Source organism: Eurytemora carolleeae, unplaced genomic scaffold (assembly GCF_000591075.1).
Source record: "Eurytemora carolleeae unplaced genomic scaffold, Eaff_2.0 scaffold192, whole genome shotgun sequence".
NCBI lineage: Eukaryota > Metazoa > Arthropoda > Copepoda > Calanoida > Temoridae > Eurytemora > Eurytemora carolleeae.
The window spans coordinates 278547-291948 of NW_019396100.1; the positions used below are offsets into that span (position 1 = coordinate 278547).

General features: G+C 33.8%; 1 protein-coding gene across 2 annotated transcripts in view; it reads right to left on the reverse strand.

Moving 5' to 3' along the window:
- The window catches only part of LOC111694950 (serine/threonine-protein kinase N), a 44083-nt gene that overhangs the window by 22424 nt on the left and 8257 nt on the right, over nt 1–13402 (reverse strand). For both annotated transcript variants that reach the window (XM_023464036.1, XM_023464035.1), the window contains exons 2-11: nt 10195–10335; nt 8907–9084; nt 6809–7350; nt 6293–6393; nt 4296–4365; nt 4046–4129; nt 3324–3375; nt 1436–1613; nt 591–666; nt 107–299 (exon numbers count right to left, since the gene is read on the reverse strand). In XM_023464036.1, coding sequence (XP_023319804.1) covers nt 107–299; nt 591–666; nt 1436–1613; nt 3324–3375; nt 4046–4129; nt 4296–4365; nt 6293–6393; nt 6809–7350; nt 8907–9084; nt 10195–10335 — 1615 coding nt within the window. The remainder of the gene's footprint in view (nt 1–106; nt 300–590; nt 667–1435; nt 1614–3323; nt 3376–4045; nt 4130–4295; nt 4366–6292; nt 6394–6808; nt 7351–8906; nt 9085–10194; nt 10336–13402) is intronic.

A 13402-nucleotide genomic window follows, 5' to 3' on the forward strand; every position in this document is an offset into this window, starting at 1 on the left:
AAATACTGTGCGCTAATTCGTTTTTACGGGATTCTTGTTCGATTTTCAAGTCCTTTTACGTCCAATGGATCACTAATATTAAATGGAAGATTGAAGAATTTCCTACCTGAATTCTCGGTATCTCTGTTTTCCTGAACTACACTCTTCGACATGTTAATATTCTTCTTAAGAAGACGACCCCACGTGGCGACATTAATATTCATCTGCTCCGGACGCGGCATTTTCCCTTGCTGTCGGAATATCTTTCTTTGACGGCGTAGTTTTGGTTTTCTAGTTATCAGCGGGTTCAGGAACTTGACCTACATATTCTTAGTTAAAAAAATACACTTTCATCATACTCCATCTAAGTGATTTCAGTACAGGGTTATCCACAAAGAGAGACTTCGGAAACGACTGTACAGAATATTTCCAATTCTTTTTCCAAAATTCATGGTTCTCTACAGCTGAAAACTGGTTCCTTTCCTTGACAAATCCTTTAATATATCAGAGAAAGACTAAGTGCCCAAGTTCAACCCATAGATTGTTTGAGGTCGTTATTAAAGTCTCATCCTTTGTGGGTAACCCTGTACTTCAAAGATATAAACTCATACCTCGGCGAATAGTAGTCCTTGAGGTTCAAGCTGCATGGCCATACCGTGTCTAACATCATCTATAAACTCCTCCAACCTAGATTAGAAATATTTCAATCCTCCAAAAATGTTATTAAACTTTAACTCTAAAAAAGAAAGATTTTAAAATAGTTAAATTTGATAACACTTTGTTTTAAATGGTGAAGACACACATTGTAATTTGTAATACTCAGTTACATAGGCGGTTTCAGGAAGGGGCAGTCCATTACGCCCCCTTGAGTAAAATGGGGGGGGGGTATACTCCCCTAGATTTTTACAAAGTCATTACTCTGAAGGCTTTTGACCTGGAACAGGTCATCTATGACCACCGACAGGTTGGTCAAGCTGGAAAGAATGGCTAAGCACACTAAGAGGCTTGCCTCAATTTCGGACAACAGTATTTTTTATTTTGGACAAAAATTTCTGTTTTACTTTCAGCCTTCTTATGATTTACTTTTATTTTTAACTATAAAAATAAACATAAAAACTACTTGCTCTCTCCTACAAGAAAAATTAAATATGATTTAAGAAGCATTATTTACTAAAAGATCAATAATAATAGCAGGAAATAAAAAATAATTCTCCCTTCATTAGAATAATATGCAATGATATGTATAATGTTAATGTATAAAGTTCAATCTATAATTTTATTTTTATATGATTATTAGATAAATAAATGGATTATTAAGATATTTGCCTACCCTGTACTTGGTAAAAGAAACTGTAATTTTAGTTGGGTAAATATATAATGTGAAAAGGAAAAAAATACTAGAAAGTAAAAAATGGAAGTAGTCTATTGTGTATTGTAATAATTTGTATCGACGAACCTGAGAAACTTGACAGCACAAAGGGATCTCCAATCCTTCCAATATATAGATATCTCTAGTTCCCTACTCTTCTCTAGCTGTATAGAAAACCTCTGATCCCAGGCCTGCTGACTACAGCCTCGCCAGCTTGTCCTCGCAACCTCCACGTTATCCAACTTCAGCACAGCAGAGATATCGTCTAAAAAAATAATGATAACGTAAAAATTCAGCCATCATTCCGTTCCGCAGGGTTGATATCTCAAACATTAAAAGAAAAGGCCGAATCATCTAGCAAACACCTAAAAATGTGTGACCAAACCACTTTCATAATTTCTTAATAGTTAAATAATTGACAATTGTGTGAATGACTTGAATAATAGAAACACTTAATTTGAAAAATTCACGGATTTAATAGTTCTATAACCTGGGGGGGGGTTGTTTGAAATAATTATGCCCCTTGGACGAATTCCTGTACAGTGTAGTTGTCCCTGTTCATAACCGTTCACTAGAACAGACATAAAAAGCACAAAAAAAGACGAATAAAAGACTCTGTTCGAATTCAAGGCCCAAAAAGAAAGTGTCACAAAAGTAAGCGTCACATGTATAGGATAATAAGGCCAAAATAATTTTACTCATCTTAATCGTTTTATACCCAACATCCTTTCACAAAATGATAATAAAACATTTACACTCCCTCCCCTCTCCTTTCCTTTGTAAACCGGCGTGTCCTAGCACCTCCTCATTCTCAAATATTGTGTTTGAATATTAAAGATGGGGGGAAGGTTAGGGTTCAGCTCTCAGGAGAGAAAAGATTGGATTATGTCCCGGAGAAGATTGACAGGTTTAAACCCTTCAAAAGAAAAAGAAATTTCCAAAAAGACTCAAACCACTAACCCCCCCCCCCCCTCACTTTAAACTCTCACCCGAGAATAAAGAAAGGTGTAATAAACCCCAACCGTCTAGTTTATAGTTAATGAATTTTCATACCTAGATCGTGATTCAACTTTCAGCCTTAAGTTATACAGAATTAAAAATGAGTTTTAAAATTAGATTGTTTTAAAATNCCCCCGGCATTGTAGATTTGTCAGATATAAAAAACTTTGTGTTTACAGAGGGAGGAAATCAAATGAACAACCTGCATGAATGAAATAAAGTACACCACCCGTCACGTCCTCGCATTACCACCATATATGAATGAAAAATCACGAAACCTTTTCATTAAAAAAGCATAAAAATCCGCGAATCATTCTCCTAACTTTAATTTCGTTCTATTCATGCCCGTAATGATGCCAACCCAGTAATTTAGAATAATAATGAATCCAAGGAATCATCAGGATACCGGAACCTGGTTAGGATTATAACTATCACAATCGGAAACATCGGAAACTAGACGTATCTTTTAATAGCATATAGGGTGTCCCGAAAAAAAGGGGGATTAGGGTTTTCTTAGCATTAGTCTTAAAGCTTGGTCACCTTTTTTATCCAAACCTCGTTTCTGTTTATGAAGAGATAAAAATATTAGAAATATGGTTGAACTCAATTTGATGAAGTCAATGACCAAATATGTCTATAAAAATGAGGAAAGTTTATAAATATTTCTTGACACCAAATTCTGGGTAAATTGTTGATGCATAGACTTCTTACTTAATTTTTTTTATTAAATAAAATAACATCTTCGCAAAATTAATTTTAAGATAAAAAAGTATTGACTATTTTGTCTGCTTTACTTACTATGCACATAAAAAAAGTTTTTAGTAGTATTTTTTAAGTTCCAAGCTAGGTCCTATGACAGAAATGGGAAATTGTGGAAATGTTCACACAAATATTTTATTAAAAAAGTAAACAAAACATGTCACATTGTAACCTTTTTGACGTAAATTTTAACGTTCTTAAAATAAGAGTTACTTACTGCTGGTTTCGTCCTTCACATTATAACTCTTCGAACTACTTCGGGTAACCGCCTTTAGTTTAATAATTTAGTTTCGAAATAATATTTCAGTTATATAATTTATTTTCGAAATAATATTTACAATATTTGTCCACCTAGATGCTTGACAACAATATTTTCAGCATTTTTGTCTCCAACATTAGGTGGTAAGCAAACAGTAAACAGTTAACACTTACCAGAAAACAAATAAAAAGGTGAAAACAGTTTGAAACTTCAAATGACAAATTGCTTGGGATTTAGTTTTCATAATTTTTATAACATACTTAAAATCACATTCTCGAAGCGATTATAGGATGGTTAAAAATACTTTTTTCCAATCTAGCCTGAAGGTCCCTTTTTATATGACTTTCTGAATTGATTGTACTAAACTGAAAAATAGTTATGATACTAATAATGAATATTTTGAATCTTAATGACCAAAATAAGTCTCAAGAATTGAAGAGAACTTAAACCAACTTATATATTTTTTTCAAAAGTACAACTATCAGAGATAATAGATAAGATCGTGGAGATCCCCAATGTGGGATCCCCAGACCGCCTTCGGAAGTAATGGTCAGGGGCTGATTCCAAAACCTGGTCAATCCGGCACCCTGATCTCATTCCCCCTACTCCAACTTGTTTACTCCATGAGGGTTAATAATATTATAATTATAATATTAAAATTAAATAATAATAAATTATTCCTTAAAGACAGATTTGACGTCGGACGGAGATGAGAAGACTGAGGATTGAGCTCTGGATCTACCAGGAACATCTTCTATCAAATCCTTAACATTTTTTTCTTTCAAAAATGATTTTTAATCGATTCCAGTTAAAATGTTATACAGGGATTGTAAGATAAATAGTACGAAGAAGCCTTTTATAAGAGTTAATTTTCATGAGAAAATTTGGAACCACACCCTCCTTTCATTATCTAAAAACAATCTATTTTACCTGACAACCCATGAGACGAACTTCTAGTTTACCGGTCACAGCCGCAGTTCTGGAGAAACTAGCCAAAGCCCTAAATATTATCTTTATTAAATCTTGGCGATAAATAATTAAAAATTGCATAAATAATTAAAATGTAATTCTGATTTTTTAATTTCTTGTTTTTTCTTTCACGCTTCTTCTATAAAACTTTAAACACACTTTTGTTCACAACTGATTAGATACATGGATATATGTTTGGACTTAACTGTTTTACTTAACAATAAACGTCCAACCGAACGATTAGGAACAAATTTTTCCCTAGGCCAAACATTGCCCAATTTGAGGTTTTTGGCAAGTAAGAATTTAAAACATAACTTATCAACAGTTTAGGAAATTCACCAAAAAAAATATTTGCGAAGATTCCGTTATTATAATTTAATAATCTTCGAAAATTTTTTTTTACAGATATAAGCCATGAGGCGCCCTTAAAGCACAGCAAATACATAAAAATAATTAATATTAACTATCTATATTTATATATATATTTATATACTTTGCTTGTCTGTCTGTCATTATGTATCCAATATACGTAAAAACGACTTAACCGATCGGTCCCCAATTGTGTGTGGGACCTCACATGACCCCAGGAAAAGGTTTATAGATAATCAAAATTTCAAAAGTTAGCCTCCAACAAAATTCGATTTTCATTAATAATTATAAAAAACTAATACTTAAAACGTATAGTTAATAGGACTAAATCCTAAAATGGCAGGATTGGATAGGACAAAACATCCCGTTCGACACTGCTATGGTCGGCAGCTCCTGGCTCATCATGGCTAACAAAGAACTAGGAAAACATGTAAAACTCAATATTTACTGGAACCAACTACCCTTGATTGTCTAATCTAGTCCATAACTACAGTTTATGCTAAAGATATAAAATAAATATACATGTGTACATCCTGATAAGTCCTATCTCCTGATCTCTATACTCTGATAAACCCCTAGCTACAGCACGACGCTGCGCCTGCCATGGAATAGGAAACCCGCTGCGGGATTCTCTAGTATACTGCACAGTGTACAGGGATATCAGTGACACATGATATGGAAATCTAACCATAAATACTCGTTAGTTTCAAGATATGATGAAAACAATACATTCCAGAGCAGGCATCTACTACAATTCGAGCCTAGTATATCTGGAGTCTATCGCAGTTTAAAAAATAAAAGATTCTGCATGAGGAGTATTCTCGTAGTTTTCACAGTATGAGAACAGGAGAACAAGGCAAGAACTAAGGAAATCCTTGTTAAAATTCTTGCAAACAATTCCCTCTTTCCACCACACAGTGGGTCAACTCTTTTTCTTGTAATACATGTCAATGAATTTCATCTTATCGAAACAAATACTCACGAAACCCTCCTCACTTATCCTTTATTATTTGTCTGAATAAAACAATATGAACGTTATAAATGTCAGTTAAGACACAAAAAAATAGAAGATGTTGAAAACTTTCCCGAGGGTTAGTTCCCAACTTCCCAAGTGGTGAAATCCCAATTATTTAAATTTTTTCAAAATAAATCTTACTTCTTTTATACAAAATTATCCATTGGGAATGATTTAAATAGGTTGTAAAAATGTGAATTTGTTATAAAAAGGTTTATGGAATTTCTATTATTAACCCTATAAAGGCTGGGGGTCTGAATCTATGTAGAGCCTGGGGGGCCTTATAGAAAAGGCCTTAGAGAATAGGTATAGGGTTGAAGTGCATGTTCATAGCCCAATTTATCATGGCCAGCTCAAAGAAAAAAAAATAGACAGATTAACTTTAACAGTTTGGGTGCTAGGGTGGGTGGAAAAAATGCCTAAAAAAGGGTCATGCATTTTTCAAGGGCTTTTCAAAAATATAGTTTTAGATCTGTAGCTTTAGTTACAAAAAGTTAAGGGCTATTTTAGTTTTTTTTCACATAAGGCCTTACGCCTTTCAAGCCTTACTTTCTAAATCTAAATCTGAATTTACCTTGCGGGGTTCATCTGTGTGTTGGTATTATAATTTTCTCCTGTTTGGTTAAATGATCCTGGAGACATTGTTACAGTTGACTCTATCTCATTCTTCAACTCCTAACCACAAACCATCATGTTTTATCAGAGATAAATAATCAATAAATCGTCAGAATATGGAGCAAGTAGAAAGAATTAAAAAACAGAAGTATAATCTAAAATTATAAAATATCTGAGTTCAACGAATTTTACATGAACACCGGAACACAACGGTTGTTTGACAGAACATATCAATCTGAGCGTCAGGGGCACCTTTGAATGTTAATAATGACTTGATGTGATTCTAATTTTAGAAGTTAAGGTATGTATTTTAAGATGTAAGCAATCCCTTTAAAATAGATGACTTGATGTGATTCTAATTTTAGAAGTTAAGGTATGTATTTTAAGATGTAAGCAATCCCTTTAAATCACAAAAATCCTTCCACTGAATAGGTAGGGGATGTATATAATCAAAATTAGAAGCTGGTTTATGTTCCTGAGCTTTAGAAGAACCCAGAGGAAGATCCTGTCTCACCATCTCCAAACTGTGTCGGATCAAATCAAGCTTCTGACTCGACTCAAACATATTCTGCTGGGCATCGTTCATCGCTTTCTTATCCTGGCTTTTAGATGCGTTTAGAATCTTAAGAACATTTTTAGCTCCTTCCAGACAAGCGGATTCTATCCGGAGGTGATGTCTCAGTTCCTCTATTCTCTCCTCAACCGGAGTAATCATTTCAACACTTTTTTCACAATTCTTATCTAATTCACCGCCGGAAACCTGCTGTTTAGTTTTTAATATTCTCATCCGGAGATATTCCATTTTAGCTTTAGAGTCCAGTAACAACTCCTCCGCCTCGACAAGGAGTTTCTTATCCTTGGTTCCACTAAACTGACTCAGCATGTTCTCTGCTCCCTGCCGAACCTTGGTCTCAATATCTAGCTGTCTCTGAAGGTGGAATAGTCGCTGCTCAGCCGCAGACCAGGATTCAGGTTCATCTCCGGGTGTGGATGGAAACCCAGGAGACATAAGAGCATCTGAAACATTTACATTAGATTATTTTTGAGCAAACATTTAGTTCCAGAAAAGATTAGATAATATAACATTCGAAATTTCGTTAAACTCGACTAGAAAACTATATGAATCCATATTTATTACTAGGAAACCCTGAACTACTCATATTAAGAACTAGGACACCGTAAAACAGTCAATAAACAGAACTAGGAGACCCTATAACACTAGAAACCCAATTAACACTCAATATTTGAAACTAGGAAATTATGTAACAATCAATTTTTAATACAAGGAAACCATGGAACACTTAATATTAAGTAATAAGAAACCGTTCAAACACTCAATATGTTTAACTAGGAAACCATGGAACATTTAGTAGTAGGAAACCATTAACACTTAATATTTAGCTTCATATTTAGAACAAGGAAACCGTGCAACATTCAATATTTAGAACTAGGAAACCACGGAACTCTTAATATTTAGTAGTAGGAAACCGTGGAACTCTCAGTATTAAGAACTAGGAAAACATGTAAAACTCAATATTTAATACTAGGAAACCACGGACCTCTTAAACATTTAGAACAAAGAAACCATGTAACACTCATATTTAGATCTCCATGTAACACACAATATTTATTACTAAGAAACCAATGAACACTCAATATTCGAAGTTGAAAACCCATTTAAATGTAACGATGTAAATTTAATATTTGAAACTGGAAAACCAAGCATTATCCTATTGTATAAATCTCATAATAATAATCCAATTTGGCAGAAGCCAGAACACATCAATAATCTTCTACAATCCGATAATAATTTGATTTTATTAGAATATAATATAATCTAAAAGGCAAAGTTCAATTAATATTCATGAACTAACAGAACAACTGTGCACATTTCTCAAACAGAAATGGCATTTTCATTTTAAATTAATTTTAACACAAGAAATAATTATTACTTGGAAGAACTTATTACCTTTACGCTACCGCAAGAATACTTAGATAAAAAACGTTAACTGAAATAATAAAATGTTTAATATGGAAAATCATTAATTAGAAGTGTTTACAATTGGAGCAAAAGGGTTGATTACTAACCTACTAGTGGGAATAAGGTTTGATTACTCACCTACTAGTGGGAATAAGGTTTGATTACTCACCTACTAGTGGGAATAAGGTTTGATTACTCACCTACTAGTGGGAATAAGGTTTGTTTACTAAACTTCCAGTGAGAATTAGCCTAGACTAATCACGAACTGGTTTAGTGTAAGGTTAGATTACTTACCTACTAGAGGGGAGTATGGTTGGAATACTCATTAAATAGTAAAGAATAAGGTTGGATTACTCACCTACTAGTTGTTGATTATGTTGGATTACTCACCTACTAGTTGTGGTTTGTTAGATTACTCACCAACTAGTGGGGAATAGGGTTGGAAAACTCACAAAATAGTAAGAAATTAGGTTGGATTACTCATCTACTAGTTGTGGATTTTGTTGGATTATACACCTACTAGGTGTGGATTATGTTAGATTACTGTTGGGGTTACTCACCTACAAGCGGGGAATAAGGTTTGATTACTTACCTACAAGTGGGGAATTAGGAAGATTCCCTTGAGTAACTAAGAGTTGTGAATCTAGTTCTTGAAGCTCCGCTTGAAGTTCTGTCAGCTTGTTGTTGGACTTCTTCACGATGTGGTTCACGTCGGAGACAGATTTTTTATCTTTGGCAACCTTACGGAGGTTTTCAGCTCCCTCTTTGATCTATTTAAGAAATTAATTTAAGTCTTTTACTCCTTGGAGGACTCCTCCCCCCCCTCCCCCTCCCCTGCTCCGGTCTAAACTATATGGAGCAGTTTGATTAAGAGCTTGTAATACCATCCTAAGCATCCTCCCCTAACTTATTTATCTTATATTTATATCCTTCAACTCTACAATGGTCAGAAGCTAGTAAATTAAACTTAGAACATATTCTTGATTCATATCCATACGAATTATATATCCAGTGTATTCTTGATTTATATCCATACCACCAATTCTATGTCCTGTATATTCTTGATTTATATTCATACCACCAATTTTATATCCAGTGTATTCTTGATTTATATCCATACCACCAATTCTATATCAAAATGTATTCTTGATTTATATCCATACCACCAATTCTATATCAAAATGTATTCTTAATTCATATCAACACCATCCTTTTTATATCCATTGTATTCTTGATTCATCTCCAACAAATATGTATCCACGTATTTATTTTATAAACTTATTAAATATATCTTGTATCCAGATAGTTCTCAATTTTTATCTAACAATGCAACCCAAATAAAATCAAAATATATATATATCCAAATACATATCTTGTCAATTCTGGACTTATTATTTTATATAGATATCAAACCAATTACAACCATCGTAATATTGATCAACAAGAAAAATCCACTTTAAAGTGAGTCCTGACCACAGATTAATAACAATACAGATAGAACCCTGGATGTCGTCTTTTCAAGATTTAGGTGTTTTTCTTTCACAATAACCCTAAGACAGAAGCCCAAAGTAGTTACGCGCATGCCGCGTTGAATGACAAGACAAGAGATAGACCATGCACGCAACTCATTTAGGCTTCTGTCTCAGGGTTATTGTGAACAAAAAACCCCTAAATCTTGAAAAGACGACATTTATTAATCTACATGTATTGCTATTAATCTATGGTTCTAACCCTACTCTGTAAGATTTTATCCGCCTAATTCTAACCTTACAGTTGACGCAGGAAAGTGCGCCACACTTTGTTATCCAATTAATAATACAATTCTAATCCTCACTTGTTTTCAAACTAAAACAGAAACAAAATTACAAGAATCTGAATACCTTGAGCTCCTTCTTGATCTCCCTCCTGAGGTACTCCCTGAGCTCCTCAAGCTTCTGTGGGAGGGGGGCGTGGGAGAGATGAGTCTGGATCCCATACTTGACGGACAGTTCGTTTAGTAAACTCAAGGATAGGTTGTCGTCCTAGAAACAAAAGATGAGTTTAACTAAATCCAAGTCATCCTTTAAGACTGATAAACATTTCATTAAATATTCTCTATATGGATATCTTTACATCTAAGACGTCTACAGGGGGTTTCATCATTTCGTCCAATATCAAGTAAAGAAGAAAGTTTACATGCAGAAGTGTACTGTTGCATTGGAAGAAATGTAAATAAATATAGAACCGGTATTGGCTTCCTTTTTGGTAATCAATTAATGTTTTACAGTTTAATAAAATATTTTACATCTATATATTAAGTAGTGATCTCTGTTTGACTGTCTATTTGTTTGGATGTCTCATTATAACTCATGAACCCCTTGGCCGATTTGACTGGAATTTTGATTGGGAAACTCGTTAGAACCACGGGAAGGCGAATAGTATGGTTAAAAGAGGAAAAAATGTCGTCGTCGTTCTTACTGAATGTCACTAGAGATTTGGAAAGAAATTACGCGTAACCTATGATATTTCAAATTCAGATCATCACGTATCTACGGTCTACGATTAGAAAATCGAGTTTATGACAAAAACTTTAAATTCTGAATAAATCATTTGAGTACTCTGAAATGATGAATAAATGAAAAATAAATTTTTAAATTTATCAAATCAAAGAACGATATTTACTGTGTAAAAAATGTATTTTTACAAAGAAACACGAAATCCTATAACCAAGATCAAATGTAGTTCTTTCTAGAAAATACAATACAGAGGAAATGTTTATTATCAAATATTTAGAAACACGCGAACAAAATCTAAAGAATTTTAGAATTGGAGAACATTTATCAATTTTCTGTTCAATATCAAATGAAAGAGGGAAAAACAGTTGATAAAGGAACAAATGTAGGTTCATCTTTAAAAAAAGAAAAAGAAAAAAATTATTTTAATGATCGAAACTAAGTTGTTGGATGAGGAAGGGAGGAATGAAAAATCATAAAAGATTGATCTAAATGGATGAATGCATGGATTATAGATTTATGGATGAATGAATAGATGAAGAACAGTTTAAGCTTGATATGGTTTCCAGACAATCCGACAAGAATCCTAATCAGGAGTGCTCTATTATCCAAACCAGGGGTGCTGAATCATCGGCCAGGGGCTATATAACAAACTCGAGAGGGGTTGGAGAGAGGGATGTTGCAGTTTTTAAATAATTTCCAAGTTACTTTGGATTTCCCATCTCCACAATCTGCAAGAATGACGAAACAAAATTTCTCAATTCTTTGATTAATTTTGTTAATTCTGACCACAACTAGACAATTAGACATCTAGAGAACACTTTCTCTGGTGACACCCCACCCCCCTTCTCTTCTTAGTAAAGATGATACGACCCGGCGGCACCAGTCCTTGTAATATCCAGACAATCAGGAACAAATTCTGAAGATCATGATACTTCAAGCCCTACAGGATCAGTCAAGGGGGGTCATACACCAAGCTCAATACTTGAAGATGATCCTGGCTTAAACAGATTCTAGAAATGCATCCCATAAACTCTTCTCCAAAACCGACATTTAACAAGCTAACAACCTGCTGGTTTAAGTATCATTAAGTGTGAACGAATACTTATTGCAAAATGACAATTCTTATCTTGAAATCTCTCTTTAATGCCGAGTATAAAGGTTCAGGATCCAACAAAAAAAGTGTACAATAAAACACTTTTAACATTGTACAACATGCATACAAACAACACAAGAATATAGAAAAATTGTGTAATGCCCCCCTCCCCCTCATCGTTTTCCATCCTATCCTTTAAAACCTGAATAACAGTGTAAACCTGCGAGCTTCTAGTTTTCAAACAACGTCATTTCATTTCCCACTTCTGTTCTTGTTATGTCAAGTTGACAAATATAGTGTTCCCTTATGTCTTCTTCCAGCCATCCTTTATGTCTATCTATCATCATATTTAGTATTTTTTTTCAATATTTTTTATTTATTTTTTCTTTTACCGCTCTTCCTTCTTTAATAACCAGCACACTGCGATTTAATGGTCTCACGCTCTCAAGCAAAAATCGTTGAGAATTTTGCCAATTACTTCTAAAAAACCAAATCTAACAAGAAGTGCTTTACAGTGCTAAAATGTACATGTAAAGGGCTACAGAAAAGCATAAGTGAGTTAGAGCGGTAAAATCTAAGCTTAGGGCGTTGCGACACTTCAAAGTCAGCCCTGTCTTAAAAATTGATGAGACTGTTTATAATGAGGCTGAATCTATGTGAGCACAGTATCTTTATTTAGGCATGAATAAAGTCAGTACATTTATCTTAGGATGCCTCCCGACCATAAACCTTAGATTAGAATTTAAATATCAGAATTCAGATTCCATCCTGGTTTAGTATCCTGGGGCGAGAGATTAAGTTCTCAAATGGGTCGAGTTGACAAGAAAAATACAATTTAAAAGTAAGATACTGATCCTATACCGGGGAGGAGGGTCTGTTGAGTGCATGAGATAGGTCGAGGGTTAACTCTGCCGGAAATTTACTCCTGATGGTTCAAATACTTCACAAATGCAACTTCATTCGATTAGGTTTGTCAGGAAAGATTAAACTTAATCCTTAAAAACAAAACTTTATGAAAAATTAAGCAAATCCAATCTTCATAGTAAATCTTTAAAAACTGTTAATAATCAATAAAAGTTCAAAATATTAAGATCAAATAAATTCTTTTTTAATCAACGAAATTGTTAATAAATCAGGTTTAAACATTCGTAATAAAATATTAACATAAATAATTTTTGTATTCGTGGGCTGAGGTCGGCAGTGCAATTCGGGAATTCATATTATTCAAATTTTCTAAAAAATTCAGTAGGTTTAGAATAATTTCAGGAGAAAAGACGTAAATCTGAGACTAAGTAGATGCAAAGAATAGACCTTAAAAGAAACCCGAAGAGGGGAAGTAAAAAAGAGAAATGATTATGTCCACCCCCTCCCCCCCAGATTTCTTTTAATCCCTTCGGATTAATGGAAATATATATTTTACTCAACAATCCCTACAACATAATCCATCCTTTGCTTTCCACCACCTGAACCTAATCAAACCAAATCTGAAGATCATGAGAA